Source organism: Camarhynchus parvulus, chromosome Z (genome assembly GCF_901933205.1).
Source record: "Camarhynchus parvulus chromosome Z, STF_HiC, whole genome shotgun sequence".
NCBI classification, from domain to species: Eukaryota; Metazoa; Chordata; class Aves; order Passeriformes; family Thraupidae; genus Camarhynchus; species Camarhynchus parvulus.
In genome coordinates, this window is record NC_044601.1 from 57,631,065 (window position 1) to 57,658,567 (window position 27,503).

Here is a 27,503-nt window from a genome sequence, read left to right on the forward strand (position 1 = left end):
TGATGAAGTAGGACAACTTGCAGAGACGTTTTTAATTGACTTCCGATTCTGTTCCAGAGAAGCAGAATGATGCCTTGCTTTTTAAACCTGGACACCAGGAATCAGAGAGATGGGGGTGCATTCCACTGCCAGCAATGGGGAGCCATGCTGTGGTTGTGGGCACCAGGGGATTAATGTTAGCCCTTCTCTGTTGATTTTTGTACTGTTTATAACACTACTTTGGGGATTTGTAACTTCAGACAGAAAGAAATGCCTCTGAATCTGAGGTTTCATTAAGTTATTTTAATATTGCTATAGTTTTAAGACATTTTATTAGCAGTCTCTTCGATTTCATTGCATTTACATACATGTATCTTGTCTGAACCAGTTAAGGATTTTCACTACAATTTGATTTTCAAAACAAGTCATTTAAACCTTAAAATGCTGAAATCAGATTGTTTTCCCTGAATACTATGCATGTGTTTGCAGTTTCTACACTCATGCTCATATAGTACAAATGTGGGTCTTACTCAACTACAATCCTTTAAAACGCATGATTTGTATCAGATAAGCAAATATTGTATAAACTGAACTTGAAGACATTTCATCATTGCAGGTTTTGTGAGGAGACTTAGGTATGAGTGTTTTCCAAGTTCCACGGAAACAGCTTTTTATAAAAACAAAGGTTTATTTGAATTTTCAATGGATTAGTGATCAAGCATCAGATAGTACTAATAATTGTAGTGAAAAGCCTTAAGTAACAAATTTTGGAGCAGCTGTACTTATAATTTTGTACTGGTATTTAAGACTTGTTGCAAAAGTTAAATGACACAGTGACTGGTAATGATTGAAGTAGTTGCCTCTATCATGTTACTAGTGCCGTTTCTAAACTAGTAAGTGCAAGCTAAAAAAAAAATAGTAGGAATCCCTGTCACTTTTATCATGGATCTAAAGATTCAGAAGCCTTTATCTAAAGGTAGTATAAATATATGCAAATGTGTATATACAGTAGCATGGCCACCTTTGTTAGAATGCCTGTAATAGAGGGGATTACCCTTTGATTTTGATATAGGTGAATAATTCAGCTGGACTGTACTGAGTAGAACGTATTTTTATCCATTCACTCCTACCATTTTTTATAATTGTCAGATTAATACTTAAGTGAAATTTATCCTGATGCTCATATCTCTGTTCTTACTAGCTATGCTACTGGAGATTTCAATAAGTAGTCCTGTGAATGGTAACACACAATTCCTAGTGAAATGTAGAATTTATTTGTTCTTATCAGAAATTTCATGACATCACATAAGCACTGCTTTGCAGCTATCACTTCACTGAATTCTTATGTGCACTGCATACCATCAGGTCCTGGTAAAGCAGACTGTAAGTTGCTGCTCATAGTCAAATTTAGTTCCTAAGATTTATCTTTTCATGAGTTCCCACTGAAAGGAGCAAAAAGAAACTGATTGAACTCTTCTATGGTCATTGACATAAATAATACATCTGTGTGGCAAGACATGTTTGAAATGCTTAGAAAACACACCACACCAGTAACTATTGGGCTTCTGGTCATGAGAAATAAATGCTTCTGTAAAACCAAAATGTCAATCATAGTAGACCAAATAGTGGTATAAACTCCAAAGGAAGATAATGTAGTTTTCCCACGAATGGGGATAGCGTATGTTATACAGTAGTTTCAAACACTACCTCAGTTAGGCTAGAGTAGAAGAGATTTGTTTTAATAACTAAATGGGGTTACATCGAAAAACTCCATGTTATTTTTCTGCAGTTAAGGCAAAATAAACAAGTTTTATCACCTGTATTTAAAAAACCCACCTCTCTTCATTTCTTAAGTTTAACCCATAGCACTTAATGTAGAAAGCATCGTAGGAAGGCCTCTGATTATAGTAAGGTAAACAAATATACTTTTGAAAGAATCTCCATCCCAAAATGCTCATGTGTTCTGAATAACATGCTTGTGTGGGGATCCATGACAACAGAAACTTGACATAAAAAATTATGGCTGCAAATTCAGTTATAAAGTGTGATTTTTCTTCTGAAACTGTATGAGTGTCAGTAGATTTCAACAAGTATGCATCAAGGATGTTAAGTCTGTATTGTACATAACATACATTTCTAGAAAATTAATTTACACACTGACATTAAGCTCACATTGATGTTTCACTTTAATTGGCAGATGAAGGGGATACTGTTATTGAAGGAAATTTATATTGGCTTAGTTATAAACTGTGAATTTCTAATTTTATAGTTCTCTTTTTTTTAATGTCCCTTTCAAGGTCCTTATTTTGGGGTTTTATTTGTATCATGAGAAACGTCAAAAGAAAGCTGTAGTACATAATGATTGTGCTTACATTAGCCCTAATAAAAAATCTCTTCCACTTGTCCTAGGGAAGCTGACAGACCCCCCACTTTTTATATTTCCAGTCTGAGTGATTGGTGATAATGCTCAATAAACGGTAACGTGTGTAGCATTCACTTACACTGTATACAAAGGCACTCCGGTTGCTGTGGCAAAGAAAACTCCTCAGGAACTCTCACACAGCTCAGAGAGGGCATGAGCTGCTCCAGGAGGGAGAGGCTGCTTGTGGAACCAGTCTCAATTAGCAGCAGCTGCCTGATGTCTCTGGGTCTGCTCTGACAGGCAGGGGACAGGTGGGCCCTTTCCAAGGAGCGGAGAGCCGACTGACCCACACCAGGCATCTCCACAAGGGCCCAGTCCTCTCCACCGAGGGAAGCAGGATGAGCCTAGGGGCTCAGTGTCTCCTTTTGGGGAAGGAGAACTTTTCACCTCTCTGAAATCCAGAAATGCAGAACACTCCCAGCTGTTGTGGACATCACTTGGAGCTGGAGATGATCAGGCTTTGAAGTTCCCAACTTGTATGTGGGGCCCCTGGCATGTTGTGCTTGAAACAATTGCTTTTCCTCATCTGACAGCTCTTGCTTGACTGACGTCTGACAAACATGCCCTAAACGCGCTCTCTTTGCAGGGGGGTGGTGGTGGTTTTTCCACAAGTGGAGTCCTAAACAATTCACTAGTTTTGGGCGCAGTGGCTCAGCACACTGAGGTAAGCTGCCCTTATAAACATTTGTAAGGCACCTCTGGGAATCCTGTCCTTTTGATTTCACTTTGAAACACACATAGTGGTCTGGAAAGGGAGTTGTGGTTTCCACTGAGACTGAAAACAAAACCAAAGTGCCTCTCCTAGGTGTCCGAAGAGTAAGGTAGCTGTTCAGGAGAAATACACTGTAACCAAAACCTGGTGAGAGATAGAAGAGTTGCTGATTTGTAGTCTGTGCCTTGGACTGCGTGTTTGGCGGTTTGGGCAGCAGGAAGCTGGCGAAGCTTATAAGTGATGGTGAGCTCAGGGGCAGCAATCACAGCGGCAGAATTCTCACCAGGCTCTGAGGTCCCGCTAACCTCCCCCCAGTCCCGCTCTGAGCTGCTCTGGAGCCGTGGGAATGCAGGTTCAGCAACTTCTTTTGTTTAACTCACACTTCTATTACTGTGTCCTTATGAAAGGTATACAAAAAATCTTACAACAACAAAAGACTTCAGAGGACATGCTGGAAACCATGTTTTTATTTTTCTGGAGGTCTCCAATCTCCTTGGTTTTTGTTTAACTCACAATAGTTCCCTGCATAGTTTTGTTTTAAACAGATTTATAGTCATTAACGAATGTGGATTTTCTTTAGGTTAATTTTGTAGCATAGATGGACAGCAGTGCCACAGCATGCGGAAATTGCACCTCTGGCTTGAGCTGCATTTTAAAATACACTATTTTATTTGCAAAATGTAGTTTATGCCAAAAATTGTAACTTCATTTTGCCACTGAATAGGGTGTTTCAGCACAGGATGCTACATCTAAAGGGGAAAAAAAGTTCCTTCAAATTTACACTTTGTAAATCTAATCGAAAAATTGTTCAAATACTGGGCTGTCAGCATCCCTAAAACTGCATTACAAGACATTATCTGGATTAATCATTATGATCTGAGGGAAGGGATCAAGAAAAATCTCAATACTTATTCTCCCTGTCCTGTGTGGTCATTTTTTTGTTTAGTAATACGCTGCTACATATTTGGAGGTTCTAGTGTTTGTAGGTCACTGAACAGACATTGAAATCTGATTTATATTGTATACCTGTAACATAGAAAGAAAAAGTATTTATATATTTTACGTAAGAATATTGCATTGAGCTGTGTATAATTTAAAGAGGCTTCTCCCAAAATGGTATTGCCCATCTTGATTTTTTTTTGTGTTTTCCTTTTTTCTTTTTCTTTTTTTTTTTTTTTTTTTTTTGTATACTGTGTACAGTTCGTGTCAATGAACATTAAAGGCCTCCTGAAGCGTAGTCTTATCAAAGGGATGCATTGTTAATAAAATGTACTTAAACTTCTTATAGTTGTTCTGGTCTCCTATGTACCTCTCAGCATTAGAAAGAGATTGGAATTTAATTCATATTTGCAAGCTACTAGTTAACTAGAACAATCAGAAGCTTCCCAAATAAAATTTTTTGGCCAAAAAAAAGTTTTTACATTAATGCTTTATAAGACAGAGACTCTTTAATAGTTCACACACCATTTTTATTTTAAAAATTTAACATACTGAGAATGACGTTTAATTATGTGATGGTTTAAGTATTAGCATTTCAACAACAGCTGTGAATGTTGCATTATGAACAAAAAAAATTAGAGGATTGCAGTTCTGAACTCATTCAACCATTAATGCAAGACAGATGTTTTAATATATAAAAATGATACACACTTCTCCACATATGCCAAAATACTTCTCTAATCTTCAGTTCTGGTGCCCAGACTGTGCCCTTTGGCACAGAGGCATTATCCTTCCTGGAATCCTCCATTTGTGTACATTTTATGCACAGGAGGTTTCACAAAGCACCCCCCATCGGAGCCAAGAAGCAGAAGGGATTATAGGGAAAGAGGAGCCCGCTTCTCCTTCCCTCACCCAGTGACCTGGAATGTGGTCAAGTGTGTCACTGTGTCCAGATAATGGAATTTCATCAGAGCAGGAGGATCTCCCTGGGAACAGCCAGGGCATTGAGAGGTGAGACCTCAGCCAGGCCCGTGTGTCTCACCCCACCATCAGGAAGGCACAACTGGTGGAACCCACAAACCCCTTCATTCACCTCCTGCATGGAATTGCTGCAGCCAGGCCTCAGTGACAGCAGCTTTTTCACAGCTGGGAGTTGTGCCAGGTTGCAGCTGTCCCCCTGGCAGGAAGAACTGCAGCAATGTCAAAATTTAAAATGCTTTGTACGCTGATTTCTTTGACTGACATCTGTATCTGAATTCCTCAGTACATACTTGATTAGAATACCTTTTCAACATTTTAGAATAAATACACCTTCTTCTGAAACGTACAGCTCAGAAGTTTTATATTGGTTGTGACAAAGCAGCTCCCTTATGTTTACTCGCCTTTTTTCCAGCAGTAAAGCTTTTAAGCTACACAAGTACATACAGTGTGATGAAGCATTCTGGAGAAGCAAATGTTCCAAGCTGTAAAGATACTGTGGTATCAAGCTTTCACATGCATTGCTACTCAAAGAAGAGGCTAAGATAAAGGGAGGAAGTTTCCCTGGGATGTATCTGACAAATCAGCCTTCTCCCTTACCCTCCCTGTTCTCTTGCCCTTCAGCAGAATGTGCCCGGCTGTGTTTCCTTACTTGGCTGCTGGAGGCTGGAAGGAAGGACCATGCTGAAAGCTCTTCTCTACCTCTCAGGCCTGTGAGCCACCTGCACCTGTGCACAGCACACAGACGGGCATGGCAGGGTGTGGCCTGAATGCTTCCAACCACGTCTGCCCATCCCTGTGTCTGTATCTTTGTACTTCTCCTTTTTCTTCTCCCTCTGCAGGCAGTGCTTGTGTCAGCCCACAGGCTGTGCAAGGCCTTACTGCTTTTCCTGTTGCAGCACAGTTTGTGACATTACAACAATATCTGTAAGCAACAGTATAAAAACTAGATATCGTTCAGTTTCAGAATTCACTAGGTCTGCAGCTGGTTTGGTTTCTAGGAGTGTGATTAGCTAGTTAAACACAGGGAAGGCAAGTAACTGCATTTTAGCAAATAAGCTGAACATCAAATTGTCAGACACCCTTCATTTGTTTCACCTTTGAAAGTTGCTTATGCTGTGCTCGTAAGTTGAAACCATCCCTTTGTGACGAATTCCAAACAGCATAAGGGGGTAAAACCAAAGGGTTCCTTTTGCACTGAGGTAAATCTGACAAGCTGCAATTCCAACTCTGCTGCTTCATTACAAATTTCCTGAAATCAAAATGAAAGGCCAAATTCACTGCTGTCTACTGTAGGAATTCTGAGTGTTACAATAAGTATTTTTTGGTTTTGTTTTTTTAACAAATATGAAATTAGTGTTGGGAGATCTACATGCATGCAGTCTGAATATGATGTCCTTCACAAACAGGATTCATACACCAGCCATGTCTGGTTGTTTGGCTGGTTGGGGCTTGCTATGGAAGCCAAATGCCAAAAGTTTAGCTCATGTGCACCAGCAAAGACCTTGCCATGTGGTACCACCTCTGTCCTTCTGGAAAATTAACTCCTTTCCAGCTAACTCCCTACATCTCTTCAATGTATAGTTGAGACGATTTTAAAGGGTCTTTAGGCAGAGAAGGCAGAAGTATGAGGAGCCCCAGTTACAAGAAATGAAAGCGAGGGTCTTCCATAAGAAAATCTGTTTTCTGTGCTCTTTCACACATCAAGTGTAGTTGGGACACAGGTGAAGTAAAAGGATGATTACTGGATTTGGGTGCCCTGGGCAGCACTCCTGGGGAAGTCAAAATTCCTTCAAATCTTCTAGGAATGAGCCACAATGTGCAGGTAAGGCTTCTACAATGATTCCTTACAGCGTTGGAGAGACAGAAAATACAACCCAGCCCCCAAAATGCTCCATGCCCAGCAGTATCCATTCGCTGGGACTGCCAGAGTACACAGAACACTGCAAGAGAAATACACTCCTTGAGCAGCACAACCTTCCCCCTTGTTTCATTTGCTCCTCTGCTTTATGAATAGTTTAATCTCTGATGCAGTTCTCTGCATCAGCCTGTGACAGATTGCTGTGATGTAACGTGCTGCATAACACAAGCCACAAACCAGCCTATAAATCTCATCTAATGCCCGTAAGTTGTAATGGAACCACAACACAGACGATTCCTGTGCAAATCAGTACTCAAAACTGGTCCAGGAACAACAGCTTTGCCGTTATTAATGAAAGTCAGGCATCTGGGCTTGTGAGAGCCCTAATCACAAGAAGCTGTAGCTTTATAAATTCTCATTTGTAGTGTGTGGCCAAACACCGGATGGACTCTCTGGAGGACACAACATCAAAGCCTCCCCCCCAGCCAGCATGCATCTGTTTGAGAGAAGTATTTCAGACTGTTCTTTCTCTCACCTGTTTCTCTGGTGATGGAGGCTGCATCCTCATGAAAAATATCTATGTAGCATTGTGGCTGGTACAGCACCACTGCCTGGTTTGTCTTGCCAGCTTCAAGTGTCTCCGGTATTTGGTAGGGATCAGATTCAGCCTCAAGTGGAGAAGAATAAGCAAAATTCTCAAAACAGGTATGAGTCTGAGGTGTAGCTGTGGGTGGAAAGTCTCTTGCTACATTTTCACTAGAGTAAATCCATGAAGAATTGTGACCATCAGTGTTATCTTCAGTTGGTGTTGAAGATACTGGGCTCCAGGTAACAGGATGCAATTTATGAGCTTCAGCATTACTGTCCATGGCTAGCATGTCAGGAAGGCAGTCATTTATCTTCAGCACTTTCTCAGAATCAATCTGCAAGAGAATCATTAAACAAAAAAATTACTCAATGAAAGAAGCCCAGAGTCAAAAAAAGAGAGTGATCACTTTAAGGAATTCTAATATTCCTACACAGTGTTTTTTAGTTTGGCCTTTTCAAATAAATTAATTTGACGGAAAACCCACATAGAGGATGCTCCATGGAAGCTGTATTTTATGTAAAATTTATCAGATTATTTATTTAAGTAAACTCACGATGACTGTATTTGAGGAAGGAACCACGACCCTCTACTCCAAAGACTTTGCCAGGTATTAGATGTGTGCTGGCTGTAGTTTGAGGCAGAAGCAACTGGAAGACAGCAGCAGTGGCTGTCAGGTGTACTTCACTCCTTGCTCTCGTGCTGCTGTTCAGCGAACACCAGCAGCTCCATCTGTGCCTGGGCAAAGGCTTTGGAGCCCCCTGCACTCAGCACAGAAGCAGCTGCTCCTAGTCCAAAAGGGCTACAGAAGAAGCTGAAGGCCTTTTGCCAATCCTGTTCTCCCAGCCAGGCCTGGCAGTGCCTGGCAGAACCCCCTGCATCCTCCCAGGGCCACTGCACAGCCCTGCAGTGTCCTCCCGAGGGCACTGGGGCAGACACAGCCCGAGGCTGCAGGGAAGCCCAGGTTCCTCTGGGCTGCTAAGTTCAGACAGTGCAGGAGTTTGAACAGTAACAGGGGAGGAATCACCTGCTGATCAAAAGACTTCGTTTATCCTCCAGTTGTGCATTTTCTTTTTGCAGTAACAGACTGCAATATAAGTTGATCATTGCAGAGTCATATGAATGTCAAAAGGAGTTTTTCACTAAACGCTAATATTGAACTCTGTTAATTTGTGTTTAATGATTAAATGTAGTAAACACAAAAACTGACAAGAAGTTAATTTTTAAATGCAACAACACAAGAATAATTTATTTTTACATCTCCTAAGCAAAAAATAGACAAATTAAAAACCCCAGATTTTCAGTGATTTACCTTAAACTCTTTGAATGACAGCACTTTGCTCTTGTTAGGACTAGGTATTACAGGACAGCACCACTCCTTCACCCTGGAAATAAGAGACCAAAGCAAATGACATTTTTATTCTCCTAGAAAAGCATACTCTACCAGCTGAAGCCACCCACAGATGTGTACAGGCACAGCAGCAGATGACCAGTGTCTCAGAAACACCACAAGCCAAGTACTTTCAACACACACACAATCAGACAGCCAAAGGAAGAAATTAATGAGGCCTTGCAATGGGCTGGAAGCAACAAGCTGCAGCAGTGGTTTGTGAATTACGCTAGTAATATTCTCTTGTCTACAACAGAAACACGCATTACAACTTACCACTTCATCTTCCAGTGGCAAATAGCTGCTACAAGGGTTGGAACTATCACTAGCAGGAATATAAAGTACAGCATGTTTGCTGTGGAAGAAAAATACTTTAAAATTTTGGTTTTAACTTCTCACATGTAAATTCAATTCAGCTTGAGTTTCTGGAGAAAAAATAACATCAGGTCTGTGTGGGATGCCTACCACAAACTCAGCAGTAAAACTGTGTGGTCCATGGCTGCAAGGTAGCTTGGCTGGAATTTCTGGGATAACTCTGTAAGCCTTTAGACCTTGACTCCCTTTACCAGAATGGAATTATAACTAGATTTCTTTTTATTTGCCCTCATATTGGCACCTTAGCTGTAAGAGTAATTTCCAAAAATAAGGCAATGATAACCTCACTTAAGTACTGTTTCAGGTTTTCTCCCAGACCTGCAAAGAAGACAGATTTTTACTCTGAGACATGAACAACATCTGTACTTCCATTTTGGACTGACTATAGCAAGAAAAACACTACACAAGTGTTCAAGTTTCCTAGGATTTATGCTGATTCAGGGATCTCAGTATATCCTTCTAGCTGGAAAACAGCCTCGGGCTATGCTGTTCACAAACAGCTGAGGCTGCCCTTCCCCTTCATCTCCAAACCTAACAAGTTTTTCAAAACCAGGCATCTCTAGTCTGAATCCTAAGTTTCACAACCATGCTGACTGGTATTTTCAAGGGAAAAAGTTATGGGCAAGTGATTTCCTCTTCTGCTTTTCTGATCAAATCTGCCCAGTGAGCAAACTACTGTGCCAACAACCCTTCTGTACTGACTTAAGAAGGAGTGAACTTGGCAACAGATTTAAAGACTGATGAGAGTAAAAATCAACATGAGAAGTTCAAGAGTCCATACAGGGATTATCTGCTTGCACACAAGCGTGTAGGTTTTTCCCTATATTAGAAAAACAGTTAAATCTAAAGACAATTCTTCATTGAGTTCTAACAAACAGGACTCACTAGGCATGCAAATGTGCATATATTGAGCTATTTCCCAGAAGGATATAAGACTTAAATAAAGATGTAAATTAGGTTCATTCTAAAATTTAGAAAAAATCCTTTCTACTTAGAAGTATCAAAATACCATGTTGGTATGCTCGTATCATTTCTCAGTTGGATTCTTTCTTAAGTGAATGTTGCATTGAATTAAATGTTTTCCCTTAAGAAAGGAAGATTATTACAGCATTTTAAATCATCCCATCCTTCTGCTAGGGGATATTATTCACAGCCAGTACTCACAGTTATATGGTGTATCTATGTATCTAAAGTTAACAATGGGAGTCTCTCCTCCACCTGTAAATGCTTTAACCACAATTTTGTATTTTGTGTTTGGCATCAGGTGTTTCACAGTGTATCTCTTTTCTTCTGGGTTTTCAATTGTGTATTTACATAGCTCCGATTCATCTAAAAGAAAACAGATCAGATAGAATCACTGGATCACAGAATGTTCTGCATTAGAAGGGACTCTAAGGATCACCTACTTCCATCTCCTCTTCCATGGACAGGGACACCTTCCACTAGACCAGGTTATTCAGCCCCATCCAGCCTGGCCTTCAACACTTCCAGACATCCACAGCTTCTCTGGGCAACCTGTTCCCCAGCCTCACCACCCTCACAGTAAATCTTCTGATAGCTAATCTAAACCTACACTCTCAGTTTAAAACCACTACCACTTGTCCCATCAGTACAGGCCCTGGTAAGAAGTCTCTCTCCATCTTTTTTATAAGCCCCCTGTTAGGTACTGGAAGGCTGCAATAAGTTGTCCACAAAATATTACAAAACCAGTTAAGTGAAATAACAAAACACTTGCAATCCGCCTTCTTTGTAATCTGCAGGCGTTTCTCCGGGAAGGATGATGCATCCTGACTCACTGCCACTGGCTGGACTCATATCCCTTCTCACTGGACTGGCGACAGCATTGCCCTCCTCTGGCAGACACTTAACAACTTGCTGTCGAAGACTGAAACTTGTTTATTTTAATTTCTTTTTCCTTGAGCATTGTACCAGAATGATTTGAGTTTTGCCATTTCTTTTTTTTACCAGAATTCTTTAGCCCTTAAGCTTATGTCAATTTCTTTGAAGATAATCAAAAGCAAGAAACCTCTGCCTGAAAAAAGAGCTCTTTTGCCTCTCTACTGTGCAACTCCCAAACCCCAGGGAGAAAAGGGTTCGCTTATTTCTGCTGTTTTCAGTCACACCTCTTGTCTGCTAGCAGAACTAGTGAAGCAGAAAATCTTTGATTTAAACTTTTTAAAGCGTAACTGGGATTACTTACAGAATTATGGTACTTATATGGTTAGCTCAGTTCTGACAAGAACTGCTACATAAGCCTCCCTCAGCTCAAACTACTTTTCACCCTGGCACTAGTCTAATCAGCACAACACAGGACATGACCCAAGCAGAAGAAGAGGCATGGAAAAAAAAATAAAATTCTTTTAATGTGTTGGAAGCATCTGAAAGTTATAATGGAGCCACGCCATCTGGAGCAGTTTTGCAGGTGGAACAGAAAGGTCTGAGACAAATTTGTGGCTCTGAGCCACTTCACAGCTCAGTTCTGCTGAAGGAACTCCACTGTAGAGTACACACACAAATACCTTCACTAAAAAAGAATTTACATGGGCAATTTATACAGCGCTCCAATTTTCAAGGAAATAAATTGTATCCCATGTGTTTCTAAAACAGCCCAAATCCTAGTAAGACTAACATGCCCATGACTTCTATCCCAGTAGACCACAAACAGATGTTTTTCAACATTCATCCAGAATTCACATCACAAGAGGCAGAACTCCTCCTATAGTACCAAAGTCTTTTCTGGAGCTAAAAGACATCATGGACAACAGGATGTGGGCTGTAAATCACTATAAAGCCAGGAATCACTTCTGCCTACCAGCACTTCAAGCACAGAGAGGAACCAAAAGCAACAAGTGTTGAAATCTAGAGACAGCTGAATGAGCCAGCCAGACTGCCTAATGTGAACTTTCTAAGATGCTGCAATATCAACAAGTCTTCCACCTGTATCAATGGCACAACCTTTTGTAGCAGAGAGCTCAGTTACCTGAAAGAATGTGCTTTTTTGATCCTTTCAAATTGCAGTTCCCTTGTATAGGTGACACATAAACATGGTAGCCTCTTACAAAACCAGTCTCTGACTCATTTGTGAGATAAGAATCCCAAGACAGTGTTACGGAATTGTAAGTCAGATCAACTTTTCTCACAATAGGGTCAAGACGAGGAGCTGGAAGAAAGAAAATTCGAGTTAAACTTGCAATTATTCTACAAGACCATTTTCTCTTATCATTTGAAAAATCCACACTCCCATGTGGTGTTTATGTTTACATCTCTCTTGTATTTAAAAGCTGAACAAAGCCAAAGTCCTCTGCAAAAATGTCAGCTTCACAGAGCCTTCATGCATCCACCTAATACATGAAGCAATAACTGATAACCACAGCTTTGTTCAGCTTTTAAACACGGGCTCTACCTGGTCACTGCATTAGCCAAATATCCTCCATGTAGGTCCTCTATGTTAACATAAAATGTTTAAATGCCTCACTAAAGATACAGCAAGAACACAAAACCTCCAATTTTATCTAGCTGTAGGAGGAGGCAATTATTCTATTTGTGACAAATCAATTTAGCAAATGCACAAGCCCCAAATATGTTGCCAACTTACGCAGCTCCTTAAGATAACCAATCTTCTTTTCCAGTAAGGAGGCTCTATTAGCCACGGATCCATAGATGTGGAATTTGTATCTCACCCCCGGCACAAAAGCAGCTAGAAAACAGTTGAACAAAAATAGGCTATGGTTTGTCTTTCAATGTTACTTTTCTTTAATTGCTTCCTACAGAGGTCAATAACCTACTAGACACCTTCTCTGAGTGCTATTGTGCTATTAAAGCAACTGAAGGAGACAGAGGGCAAGCCAATTCTTGGCGTGCATCATGTGAATTAAACACATTTATTCTGCCTGCAAGAGAGAATTGGGAGAGAAGTTTATATTTTTTTCCCATGCAGTATTCAAGGTGACTGAACAATAAACTCCAAGTGCACCAAAAAGAAAGATAATTTCATTTACATTTCTGGCACAGGCAAAGGTTGTGTTTTGAAATATACGATGCACACATATACCAGGCATCAGTATTCCTTGTTCTACTCACTGACATCTACTCCCATTCACATTAAGCAATAACAAACCACTGAAGAATTTGACAATACTCTTCCCTTGTGTTACCACAGTCCCCTTCATTACATGCAGGTTTCTGTACATTTGTGTGAATTGATGTGCAGTTCCTTTATTGCAAATTTATGTGTGTTCAATCAAATTTTGTTCAAACGAGTTTCATTCCAAAGAGAGCTCTCAGCTTGAGAGACACCAGGAAAGCTAAATTCTTGCAGCTGTGGAAGCGTATCAGAGAAACTTTCACACAGACAGAAAGGATTTAGGTCTACTGGCCACACAGGATAAAAAACATGCAACTGATCCTCTAAGCAAGGACTGGTGCTCAGACACATCATTTGTGGCACACTGACAGCACCGAACCTCTCACTACACCATGGGTTTAAACTGCCTGAGTCTGAACTCCTGATCCATGTTACAGCTAGGATAGAGCTCCCTTCTGCATCTCTCTTGCTAGATTATTTTCAATAACCTTCATTAACCTCACCATCCTCTTTCAAGATGCTGCTATAAGCCACTCAGAAGAGGTTTTGTCTAAAATACTGTGTTGTCTTTTCTAACATAGTATTCTGCCTTCCAAGGCTTAATGGTGCTGGTAAATTTGTGGTGTATAATTATTTTGGTAGAAAAAACATGATGTCAAATGCCTTTGAAGAACTACACCTGCACAGCACAAAATTCAATATTCAAAATATTAAAAAAATTATTTGTTTCCTAAATGCAATTAATGCCCACAACTTGAAGGACCGCTGCATAGTCAGAAATAATCTTTGTTTGGCTTTCACCTGAGCTGATCACAGCACTGGAAATGTTGGGTCCAAATCTCTTCCACTGCAAATCACAAGGCTGCAACCTGGGAAAGCTACACCAATCAATAATGTAACTGTCATATATACTTCTGGGCTCCCAGGACAGAAAAATGCCATCATCTGTACCATTAACCTGTCCTTCCTTAAGCTCTTCAGTGCCTAGGAATGAACAAAACAGAAGCTTTTATTATTGTCCTGAATGACACTTCAGACTCATAAATGAAGATCAGTACAGTTCCTATACTAACCAGTTGAAAACAACAATTAAACAGTTGCATTCCTTTGCTAAATGACATATGGGCTCCTTCACATGCTGAAAGCTGACAGCTCAGAAACCATCCAGCAATTGTTACTACATATTCACAAAAAAACATGAGCTGCAGAAACCTGGAGTCAGAGAGTCACAAGAGGCTAATCATGCTAGCACTGGCAGCACTGTCAAGGCACTCACTGCAGGTCTCAGGCCCCAGTTTTAGGCTAAAGGTATTTTGCTCTGTGGAGACATTTCTCTGCATTTAAGCTTAATAAACATACAGCTGCCACCCTGTAAGAAAACATACAATCATAATTTTCAGACAGCAGAGGTGTGAGTTTAGAGGTAAGATTAATTTGTTGCCCAAGATGATAAATTATGTCCTCATTCAAAACAGGTAGAAACAAAAGTCTAGGAATATAATGATAACTGAAAATACTCCTACTGTTATCTGTAGCTCTAGAGATGATCAATATTGAAGGAAGTGAAAAATTAACATTGTTCTTTGCCATGACACTGATTCTGTAGGAATGGTTATCAATGAAAATCCTTGTGCTATTGTAGACTGAAGAAAAGGAGACACTTTCAGGCTGGGAGCCATCTTCTATTTTTTCCCAGGTTACTTCATATAAAATAATTTTTCCATTTGCTTGAAAACTTGGTGTTTGCTGAGAAAAAAAGTTATGGAGGAAGACAACAATAACTTAGTAAATTTTGCTGAAAAATTATGAGAGGATAATTCAGAATTTTAAATAACTAACAGGATGTGTTATTTCTGTAAGAATATAAAGATTTGTTTCCACACATTCATACATACTGGTCGAAAAGGAAATGCAGAAGCCTTGGTTATGGGATCTGTCTTGTTCTAATACTTAGAAAAACAGAATTGTACGTCTGAAATTCCAGGACAGCACACCATCATAGCTACCTGTGTTCTGAGACATTTTATATACAATCTGTTTTTGATTTGTAAAAGACATTTTCATAGTGAATTGCTATCAGCTGCACACAAATCATGGGAGAAATTCCCAATCCCTTTATGAAGGGCTTTGTTTTTATTCCTGTAGGGATGTCTCACCTTCCAGAACAAGGTCACATTTCGTCCCCCAAGAACTGGTGTAATTTCTCTCCATATGTCCAGTTTCCCTGATGGAGCTGCAATAAATATAGCAAAACAATAAAATGAGGATGGTCTCCTGTGGAAAGGATAGGCAGTTTAACTGCTTCGTCCCATTTTAAGAATTCCACTCACAAGACCTTCTTTTTCCCATCACTCCCAGGTCTTGCCCAAAAACTATCCTTTAACATCATTTTCCCTTTATTCCTTTTTCTGAACTAAAGTCGGCTTGATTTCCCTAGAAAATCTTTGCAGTCACCAGACTCTTGTTCCCACCTCTGCACCATTCCTCCAGGCCTCACAGGACACTGTAACTCAGCCTGTCCATCTTCCCAGTCAACTGGATTTCCCACTGCCTGCACTGCAGGGAATTTCTGAGATTAGCAGGTAGCTGAAAATTACTTAAGAAGTCATCTTGGAGTTCGCTTAGCGTGTTTCTTTTATGCATGCAACAGGCCTCTGCTTCAGCTACACAGTGAAGAGTAACAACAAACAGCAAAGAGAGGTGGCAAGCAAGGAACATCCCTCAAACTCTGTTTCTCAACAGGATGGACATACTTCCTTCCTTTGTTCTGGTGGTCAGGGGTTGGCTCCACTCACTCCACCTCCAGAAGTGCCTGGCCGCCCCGCAGCGCACCCTGGCCGTGTACTCCGTGTGCGGCCGCAGCCCGCGCACGGTGACGCGCCGTGAGTCCGGCACGGAGCTGTTGTGCTGCAAAACACAAAGACACAACAGGCACAGCTAGCAGCATCCTCAGCAAGATGCTCTTCTCTGCAAAAACAGCTCCTCCTCTAGACCCTGCAAGAGCCAGTTAAGCGTCACTGGGGAAAGACAGTAATGGAACAACAATCAAAAACAGGCAAGTAATGCATAAGATCAAAACAGTGGGAGATTCAAACAGAGGGCTGGAAGCCACCTCTGTATAACTGTCTGAGTCACTCAGAACCCTCCACATGAGTACTTTTTACATCCAGGAGGGAATTTACTGAAATCTTGGCCTCATAGAGTCTCAGGCTATTACCTCATATAAAAGTAGGATGCTGTTCCAGATCTGTGCAGAGCAATCTACAGCCACCTTCTCCCTTCCATGTCTTTTTCTTAGCCTTTACCTCACTCTCTCCTAAGAGACAGAGTGAGTTCTGGTGAGAGTCAAAAAGCCAGCATGCTTTTAAGCCTCTCCTCAAAACTCTCCCCTCCAATGGCCAACTGCAGTGGTCATTTGATCTGACAGCTACCATCAGGAGAGAACACAGCTTGACTGTGATCTGTGCCTTTTTGACTGTGATCTGCACTGTGCCTTTCTAATGCACTAGAGGCAAGCTGTCTTCTAAGAAAACAGCTACAGAGAGGTGACAGTAAACAGACAAAGAGTCCATCAAGATCACCATTTGTGAAAGAGGTGGAAAAAGATAAGGAATCTAGTCAAATAATCTTCAAGAAGATTGAAGAGAAAGGGAAGAAAAACTGTTCTGGGATTCCATCACTAGAAACCAGATCCTACCATCAACTACAGTCAACAGCACACAGAAAAAGCTTGGACTGATACAAAAGAAACCTTCAACGCTGCTCTGGTGAATGTGAAATAGCATGAGCAACAAAAACAAATCAAGACTACCAGTAGCTAATACATATATATATTATATTATACAACTTTACAATTATTAGGCCCTTCAGTACTTTCACTAACTTCAACAAATCTCAGAACCCATTCCGCAGAGCACTGAGCCACATAGTCAGACCAGTCACACATGTACTTCTGCCAGGGTACAGGCAGTGCTTGGAGTGTGAATTACAGCCAATAGTGGCTGCCCACATGGACGGCATAATCAGTGTAGAGCTTGGGAAGCAAACAAATCCAGAAAACAGACATATCAACACACTCACAAGGCTTACAGCGTATTTGTATTGCTGGGGAATGATTTTTTAATCACATCAGAAAGATCTTCACTATGTTTTTGTTTAGGAAATTCAGGTTTCATACCAGTTCTACTTTGCCATCAGGGTGGACCACTTCAGTCTGACAAAAGAGTTCAATTTCAGTGTTTTTGTAATTCCAGTGTAATGTCATTTCTGTATCTGTGCAATCTTCCCAAACCTGGAAAGGTGCAGTGGGATACACTGCCAGTGGAAAATCTGAGTTAGCTCAGGCAAAACATAAAATACATGCAATAGTATATTAAGATATTTTAGCTGAGTAGTAAAAGCAAATAAAAAATACAGATTTTTTTTCTTCTAATTTAGAAGAAAACACATATAAATCGTAAAATTTCATTTCAGAATGTTAATGTAAGTAAATGTTACACAAGGTTTAAAAATCCCCTTGTACTGACTTAGAAATGTTTTAAAACATCATGGACAAAAGGAAGGGAGACATTTACTGCAAAGCATTAAAATCCTCTACTTCAGGGCCTGACAGAAGCTCCTGATGTAATATGGTAACATTTGACACATTTCTACACCCCACAATTGAGCCTCTTCAACAGAAATTTTATTCACAATTCTAACACTGACTCCTGTCAGTAGTTACACTCAAACAGTGCCAGTGCTACATCTTCCATAAGATTCCTGAGATCCTTTACTGCTGTGTAAGTGTATTCAGCAAGTGAAGTAAATCTCAAACTCTCCCATATTATCAGCATAATAGTGCGGAATGCAATGCAATGTGAGGGCATGGCAATGCATGTGAGGGGTATGCTTACACCCTTGGCCATTTATCCTAAAACTTCACAAATTACATAATTACACTAGTCCATGAAATACAATTTGAGGACTTTCACAATCAAAAGAGTTTGCATTTGATATAGAAGGTCCAAACTAACACATGCAAAATTGGAAGCAATTACACTTTCCTTTACTTACTGTCACCCTTTAAGGAAGGAAAATTCTAATGTAAATATTTGCAGGATCAGGGAAAACATGAAGGATTTTACAGGAATCACTATTTAAAACTCATCATACATATTATACATAATTTCTTTAACTTGCAACTATCACTAGGACTGGAAAAAGAATATTGTAATAAATTTTAATGTACTTAGCACATTGAATGTAAACTATTCTAGCCTGACTTCCCATGAAAACTGAGTTTATGACATTGTGTTGTCTCCCTAAAATCTGTCAAGTTTATTCCTCTACTTTCTCGACCTGTTTCTTCCACTTCCAAACAATCAGATAATCAAATTTTAGAATTGTCATGCCTCTCTGGGACAAATCTAACACAGACATTTATCATAAGCTCCTTCACATAAAAAAGCATGGCTTGCAAAACTGTCAGCAATGCCTCTGAGGAAGGAAGCAGTGCCAGGGTGCAGCAGTTACACCAGCAGCCCTCTAGGCCACTGTCCTGTCAGCTTCCGAGCTGCATGAAGCACATGATGCCTCCTGCTTCTTCAAACAGGTAAGGCAGCCCCAGGACCTGGGGAACACTGAAGAGGACTCAAGGAGAACTGGAAATACTGCTGGAGACTGAAGAAACACCCAGTTGTTTCGAGGCAAGAGTAGGAAGGAACTTATGGGACCCAGAGCACACTGAGATAAAGGACACAACTACTAGGGAGCAAGGAACCACAGCCATTAGATACTTCTCAGAATAACATGGGTTTTGTCACCAATAAACCTCTCTTCCGCCCTTACAGTAGCACAGTGGAGGTTACTGTCCCATATTAGGACCAAGAGCAGATTAGGACCATCACTTTTTTCCCAGAAATAACTCTTACACATGTATCACATCTCGTATCATGCCAATTCCCAAGTAACCTACACATATATTTTGCTTAAACTCCCCATTTTATATGCTTGCATCATTTTCTTTCTCTTCGATTAACCAGCTTCAGCAAAGCAGCAGATTTCAAAACATTAAAAGGTCATTTCAATAACCAAATCTGACCTTTGGAGTAAAGCTTTCTACTGTTTATACAACTTCCCAGAGATGAAACTGAAGAGAGAGCAAGTAACCGTAGCACAGGGACAGAGTAATTAAACTGTTAAGATAAAAATCAAGGACTTCCACACTTTAAACCGGGGCACAGAAGTATCAAGCTCATAAGGAGCAACAAAAAGTCTTAACAAAGGCACAGAAAAAAACCCCTTACTTCTGTGTTTTACATCAAAAACATCAGTGGCAGTTTTCTTTCCCAGTGGGTTTTCCACAGTCAGTGTGACATTCCAGATCCACTGCTGGCCTATATCCCAAGAGCATGAGCACTGCTTAGGACAACTTGCTTTGCACAGAGCCATTTTCTGGGATGACCTATCAAAGAAAGTGAGAGGTTGGAGGCAGGGCAAAGAAAGATGCTGTCCATAATATACAATCAACATAGATCTTGGAAGTTTCTGATGTCAACTAGAATACAGCATCATAAAAAATAAAGCTGAGGGGTCTTATATAAGAAGCCACCTACTTCTTTACCTTAGTTTGATGTATGATGAATACAAATACTCTTAAAAGAAAGTTTCCTTTGAAATCCAGGTTTGTCTTTTTAAGATACAGCTACATTGCTTTTAAAAATTTCCTTATGCATAGTCCAAATCAGAGACTTATTTGCGAAGACTTAAATAATTTACATCTTTACCATCAAGCTTTTAAATGAAGTTGTAATTTCAACTGCATCTTGAAGTGCATCTTCTTCCATTTTTAAACCAGAATGCTGCCTACAGCATCGCAGTATCTTAATGGAAGTGAGTGATGCAGAGAATAGGAAGGTATGTGCAATGCGGTCCTATTTTGATGAAAGTTTGAGATCTTTTGATGAAAGTTTGTTGTGGTTATGACCTGTCCTGTTTTATGAGTTACCCTTTCTCTGCAGGCCTTGCTGTAAAGCCCCTGTCCTAATGTAAGGGCCCTGTTTGATATGCCACAGCTGTGTAGCCTTGACTCAGGCTGCTAAGTAAGAGCTTTCAGAAAGTCTGCAGATTTTTTTTAAACAAGCCAGTTGAAACTACAGAAATTATAGACACAAGAAGGACATTTGAGATTGGATTGTCAGTGGCTCAAGGACTCAAGAAGGATAACACCAACACGTAAAGCTCTAAAATCCTAAAGCAAAACAACTAGGGAGGTTAATCAGGCAGAGTCAGAATTAGTGTCAATGGATCATGAGCACACTAATACTCAGCCTACCCGCTGATGAGATCCTAGTTATCTGTTTGTTGTATGTGCTATGCAATAATTATGTTATACTTTAAAGTTATCTACATCCTGAATTGAGGGTGTCTTCATACCAACTGAACAATATCCAAACATATTAACTAAAAGAATGGTTAGAATAAGCTTTATTAGGCAGAACTTGATCTAAAGGACTGCCAACTTTGTTATAGTTAGTCTGATTCAGAGCAGTTTATAGTTAGTCTGATTCAGAGCAGTTCTGCACTGCTCAAGCTTTGTCAAATAAGTGATCAGCGAGGTGGAAAAAGGCAAGCAGCTAATTACATGGACAAATCCACAGATTCTAAGGGAAAGAAGGAAAAGTAACTCGCACAGCACAGATCAGAATTAATATAACAATGAGACTTACGTTTTAGACAAGGTGTATTGTGGTGAATTCTTTCCATAGAGATAGGTCTCTTCTTTCCTCCAAGTACATGTTACTCTTTTCATGTCTTGGGTTTGGCAGGAAAAGTCTTTAGGTGTATCAGGTGGTTCTTGTCAGAGGAAATAATCAAAAAAAACAACAACATCATGGCAGTCAAAGCAAAACTCATCAACCTTTTTAATACATTAACAAGCTAGAAATAATGGTTAATACAAAGTCTGGTTTACTATAGATGTTATTACTGAAATTACACTTATTCAACAGCCTGCTGCAGAGATGGTCAGGATAACACCAGGAGTCAACAGGAATCAACACTTTTACACTCCATAATCTTTTTTTAATACTCATTCATTCATGTATTCAATCTGTATTCTTTTCTATCTTTAAAAATTGCTATTTGCCTTCAAAAAGGAGGCTGTGCTGAGTTTTTACCACACACACACAAACAATGAAGCTGAACTCCTAAATGGGTGGGTGTATTTATGAATCAACCACCTGTCATAAGGTTAATTAAGTTAATGCTATTCTTTTCTGCCTCCTCTATATAAGTTTACAGATCTCTAGTCAGATGGAGTTCAGCCAGACATGACAAGAGCATGACAACTTACAGCAAGCTTTTTTCCCCGTCCATTTTTTCTACAGTCATTCTTGAGTTAATAACAAGAGGAAAATAAAACTGTAACAATGTATTTACTTACTACCCACAAAGAAAGCTGCTTCATGAGACCCCTTATCCTCATCATAGCAGTAGACATGAATGTTAGACCCTTTGTCATGTGACAGATTTCCCACAGTAAGAAGTCTGACTTGATTCTTTGTGCGCTTGACAACATCAACAGTTGGGTATACAGAGAATTCTTTAATGGTTTGACTTTTCCCTCCAATGCAGCAAAGAGTGATATTAGAGCCTTCTGCTAAAATTTTTTCTTTCGGAAAGATTTGTGGCCCACTTCTGTTTGAAGTGTCCAGGCCTGCAAATTAAAAAAAAAAAAAAAAAATTGAAATCTGGTCACGGCAGCAGCCTTCAGCCAGAGCACAAAACTAAGCATTTATACAAGAAATTGCTAATGTTTTATTATCCATTCAGACTTTTATTTAGTATTCTTCTGAATACAGAGATTAATTTCACATGTAATAATACCTTTCTCTTAAACTCATAAACATGTAATGTCCAACAAATTACCTAAGAGACTAGATCTGTTTTACTGCTTTTCACTTAAGAGAAAAACAAAAGTGTTCTGTCAAGAGTTCTCTTTACAAAAGAACATCACCTCCTGCTTATATACACAGGCTGTTGCTTATATCCAAACCACTTGCTCTTGAAGACTTGTAACAGGGGGTTACAAACACATCATCTGATGGTTTGATGCTCATGCAGAGCACAGCTAAGAGGAACCAACATAGACTGAATCAAACCAAGGGGATAATCAACTTGGAATGAGACTCCCATAGCTTTCCATGTTGGACTTGCTGGATGGGAAAGTTAATGGAATTTAAGTGACTCAGCTTTTTACACGTATTGCACAGTAAAATCTACTCTCAAGAATCTCATCCAAAAACCTGATGACATCTAGAGTTTCTATCTTTCACAGAGCTCTAAATCAGGTCTGTAATGTGGGATCAGTTTGTGACCAGGAAATAGTATTTTTGAGCCGCATCCACTTGCAATTGAAAAAAATAAAATCTCCAAGATTGAGGAGGTTGTGGGATAAAAAAGTCTTGCATCTTACTGCCCATTATATAACAGCAGGGAAATGAGTGCCACAATACAAATATGAACACCTGTGATGCCTCTTCTGTTGGAGACATGATGTCTCCAATATTTAAAAACACTTGCTGCTCTAAATGAGTGTTTCATTATAAAATCAATATAGGCATTTTTTGTAAAGTAGTTACATATGTTGTTTAAAGAAGATTCTCTGGAAACAAAACTGCTCTAGTAAGACATGGTAATCCAAAAAAAAAAGATAAATTTTGTGATGTCATTAATTACATTATTGGTTTACTTCCTGTTTATTCTCATATAATTCACAACACATTCCTTCCAAGTGAAATAAAGAGCTGACTTGCTCATTTCTCTCTGCTTCTGTAATACCAGTTCAAGCTATGAAGCCCAGACAAAAGCCACACATTCATCAGATCATGCAGCCCCTATCTCTGTGCTACTCCTCCTTTCCCTGAGTCTAGGCCAGGGATGTGCCTATCCAAGATCCCATGTCACTTCATCTACTACATTGTTTTAATGTGTGAGTAAAAGAAAAGCTCTAAAACTTTTGGTCTACTAGCTTAGGAAGATAGTCTGCAAATTATAGCAATGCCTGAAGCACTTCTATTATTGCTGGCAAAATATAAGGAGCTGGTTAGTGCTTAGAGAAAATGGATTCTTGACGCGACGCCATCTCTCCTGAACTGTCCTCCATGGTTACATTCACTGGTGAATTACAAACTAACTTTATACTTGAAAAAAACCCCCAATATTACAAAGTCTTGTTTTGCTTACCTGGGAGAGTCTCCCACAAACTCCATTGACTCCAGATTTTTGATGTTTCGGCCTTGCTCCTGACCCTCACAGAATGTGACATACACTCCAAAGGTATGTTTGAATCCCATGTCCAATGAAGAGGCTTTCCCAATTTATCAAGTGTGACATTTTGAAACTCCTACAAACAAAAAGCAGTAAGGGAAAGTACTGAAAACACAGCAACATGAAGATTTGGAAATACAATCAAAAGCAGTGGGAATGTTCAAAGAAGAAAAATGCTTTTGAAAAAGAATGTCTGAAACTCTACTAGCTACATGTGGTCTCACACTAAGTAACTAGTCAACTAATCAACTGCTTACAGATCTGTGCTAGCAGCAGTGGAGTGACTGATGTGCTGACATATTTAGGAGTGAGACCCTGCTTCTCATGACATGGATTTGCTCTCAGAGACTCTCTGTAGGTTATTTGTGTCCGCTATTACATAAGATGCTGCCTACAAATGCATCCTAATGCTCTGGATTACATATCCCTGTGGTGGAATCACCATCCCTAGAGTGATTTAAAAGATGTGCAGATTCAGCCTTTAGAGATGTGGTTTAGTGTGGACTTGGTAAGGCCGGGTTAAAAGCTGGACTCAATGACCTCATAGAGTTTTTCAAACCTATGACATTCTATCAGTCTACATGTTTTAGCAGAATGATAGATTCTCAGCATTCTCACCATATAGATCTGTGCTACTAGTATGACTTGTGCCAAAGCCCTGACTCACACTGAGCAGTAGAGAACATCTCTCCAGTACTGCTTTCCATTGGCAACACCTGTACTTCCATATTACCACTGCTCTGAGAAAAACTCTGCCATCAGGTCAAAATTTAATTTCTCAGTTGTAGCCCTGAGGAATGTCACCACTTGCTCCTAGAAATTATACAGGCTGTCCACACTTTGGTATGAACAGACTCATAGAGCTTCTTTATTGGTACACACGCTTCAGAAAAACACAGAAGCAAATATATTCCTGTATGGTAGTGACATCCAAAGTAGCTTGTCATGTTTATTACAAATAACAGAACAGACTACATTCCTAGATTTGAAACACTTTTACTTCCTTCCAACAAGTTAATAAGAATTTGGTGAAAGACACTTCAAAAAACCCAAAACTTAAGTTTGTAGCTATTATGGCCCCAGTTACTGACTTCAGGGTTAGATCTACTCATTGGGCTAAAAATCCTATCCAGCATATCAAAGTGGTAAAAATCTTCAGAACTGCATAGAGCTCATTTGTAGTGAAGATGTGGTTCTCCAAATTCAGAGACAAAACACCACCAGCTAGGGTGATCGAAGTAAGCTGTGATTTATAACAATGCCTATTTTATTTCATTGATCCCTGATTTCAGAAAAATAAGCCTTTGTCCGTTTTATGTACTTTCTGACAAATAGCAACTCTAAATGAGCTAGTGCAGCTTTTCAGTTTAACTAAGTTCTAAATTTTCTTTGGAGACTGCTCCCGTACAGAAGTCACAAGAAAAAAAACATCCAGAACAGGCCTAAGCCTATTATTTGGGGGATCTCCTCTTCACAAAATGTTGCTTGTTTAGATGCTAAGGAAAACTATCAGGAGAGGCACTTTACAAAGAGACATGACTACATCTTCCATCATTGTAAATGACTATACACTTCCTTCCTAAGTACACTTACTGTCCACACAACTTCATTGGTTCGACGGACTTGTATCTCAAAAGACATTGCCAGCTCAGCATCATGCACTGGCTTGACAACATCCCATTCCACCAGCAGCCGCTGAAGATCCAAATCCTTGGAAACATTAAGGTATGTCACTGGAAACACATCAGATTCTAGGAGAAGAAAAAGGGCACAAAAATATTACTGTCTAGCTAAGTTACAAAGCAGATCTGAAAAAAGAGTGGTTACAGATAAATTAAGTTCCACACCAGATGGTTCTGAAAGAAAAAAATGAAAGTGATCAGGACCTATGCTGATGATGACAAAAAAAAGATACTTCTTCTTCTTAAGGCTAAAATGCAGCAGGCTAAAATGCAGCAGGCTAAAATGAGTTTCCTGAATCTATTCAATAGCTCTCCACCATGATAATTCGTATGCTGTTTGATTTCTTTATGCTGTCAATTTACTAGCTGTTTTATGGGAATACATCTTATGAAGAGGAACAACATAATCTATCATTAGGGGCATAAACTCTGGGCTGGATTGATCTCTGACTCAATACAAACTAAAGGAGTTCATGCAAAACTTGTTATTTTAACAGAATAGGATAAGGGTTTCCCTCCAGTAGCTGGCTTAGATCATAGCCTTGTATTAAGTGCATTCCTAATTGTTCTACACAGAGCTTAGGTCACGGCCATGGATTCTTCTACTGGAATTAGACACTTAGTTCTAATGGAACTTGTACATTTCTCTCAGTCTGGATTTAATTCCAGACCATGACATGATAAAACAAAGTTTAGAAGTCAGACTGAAGTCCCTTTTGGTGTTGGGAAATAAAAGGCCCTGCAAGATTGTTCTGTGGAAAACTACCAATAACCCTATAAGTGGTTCCTCTTTTTAGATTATTCCTTTGTGACCCCTCCCTAAAAGCCCTAACTGTTGGAAGAGATTAAATATAGCACTCACTGATTTGTCATTTCTCTACTTCCTGAAAACTAAACAAACATAAACCCCCTAAATTTGATCTGGTTGTTAATGAAGCCAGGGAGCTGAAACGACTGAATAACCAGGCTTTTTCTTTTGCTACAGATGCTTTCCAAGGCGCTTCTGCTTGTAACAGAAGGATAAGGTCAGAATGTTTACTCTAACCAAGACACAGAAAAGAGACACAAAAATAGCTACACCTTTTAATAAAACAGAACTCATTCTGTGCATTCCTGCCACATTACAGCCAGAATCATCAGGGACACGATGGATTGAGTGACCTCAGCAGGCCCCTTTCACAAAACTGCCACCTCCACACCTGTCTCCCAGAGACATTTCACCCCTTGAACTACCTGAAACTTCCACCATGTATCACTAGCAAAAACACAAGCATTCAGGAGATTTAGACTGAGAATCTACAGGTTGATAGATGCTTCTGGTAGCCAGCATGTATCCAAATTATTCTGCATTTTGTCCTCGAGTATCTGCATTACCCTAACGTCTGTGCAATAGTTTTTTGACACAGGGATTTTTACATTAGGATAAGGGAATAGCAGTAGTTATAACAATCTCTGGTCAATCAAAGGAAGCAAATAAAACTTTTTAAGCATATTTTTTTATTATGAGAAGACAGACACTGACATAACTCTCTTGTTTATATAAGCCCAGAGTATAATTAAAGAATAAATGGAGAAAAGAAAGTACAAAGTTATTAAAAACTGCTGGAAGAAAGGATTCTCTTTTAGCAAATCATCCAAAAAGTCTGTTGGGATATTTTTAACCTACTCCATTTTCAAGGGTACTAAAAGTCAGAGCAAAATGAAAACCATATGCTTTCCATCTAGAGAAAGCATCTTCAGATAAGCTTGGAGAAGAAATCAAGTTTAACTATTCAAAAACATGGTCATAGAACCAGGACTGTGGTATCTTCAAGTGTTTTGGAGAAAGAAATTTATGCAACACACCTTCTATAAAGTCTCACTGTTAATACATAATTGCCAGGAAATGATTAACGAGTAAATTTATGTGAAAGCAGAATTGACAGCCTTAGTGTCTCTGCAAGGTAAGTGCAAAATGTTTCAAATGCAGAAATAAAATTTCCTTTTTGGCTATGGTAATGACACGGTCCATCAAACGTATATCTGCTGCTTCACAGCTGCCTTTGAAAAACAATGGGCATCAATTTTATACAGCCATAAGGAAACCCAATACCTATGACAATTACTGTCTGAAACTGAATAAACAAGGTGGAAGTCTTGGGTGTAAATTTCACTGAATGATGACAAAGCATCAATTTTAGGTTT

General features: G+C 39.6%; 1 protein-coding gene across 3 annotated transcripts in view; it reads right to left on the reverse strand.

Moving 5' to 3' along the window:
- Positions 1 to 4,615: 4,615 nt before the first annotated feature.
- The window catches only part of OSMR (oncostatin M receptor), a 30,804-nt gene continuing 7,916 nt past the window's right edge, over positions 4,616 to 27,503 (reverse strand). For 2 of the 3 annotated variants that reach the window (XM_030969304.1, XM_030969303.1), the window contains exons 5-20: positions 25,231 to 25,388; positions 23,554 to 23,713; positions 21,752 to 22,024; positions 21,036 to 21,162; positions 19,614 to 19,771; positions 17,504 to 17,640; positions 16,080 to 16,233; positions 15,483 to 15,559; positions 14,850 to 15,072; positions 14,128 to 14,310; positions 12,838 to 12,939; positions 12,223 to 12,402; positions 10,407 to 10,571; positions 9,144 to 9,222; positions 8,790 to 8,862; positions 4,616 to 7,814 (exon numbers count right to left, since the gene is read on the reverse strand). In XM_030969304.1, coding sequence (XP_030825164.1) covers positions 7,359 to 7,814; positions 8,790 to 8,862; positions 9,144 to 9,222; positions 10,407 to 10,571; positions 12,223 to 12,402; positions 12,838 to 12,939; positions 14,128 to 14,310; positions 14,850 to 15,072; positions 15,483 to 15,559; positions 16,080 to 16,233; positions 17,504 to 17,640; positions 19,614 to 19,771; positions 21,036 to 21,162; positions 21,752 to 22,024; positions 23,554 to 23,713; positions 25,231 to 25,388 — 2,705 coding nt within the window. In that variant the 3' untranslated portion in view covers positions 4,616 to 7,358. The remainder of the gene's footprint in view (positions 7,815 to 8,789; positions 8,863 to 9,143; positions 9,223 to 10,406; positions 10,572 to 12,222; positions 12,403 to 12,837; positions 12,940 to 14,127; positions 14,311 to 14,849; positions 15,073 to 15,482; positions 15,560 to 16,079; positions 16,234 to 17,503; positions 17,641 to 19,613; positions 19,772 to 21,035; positions 21,163 to 21,751; positions 22,025 to 23,553; positions 23,714 to 25,230; positions 25,389 to 27,503) is intronic. The other variant, XM_030969305.1, reaches the window with a different exon arrangement.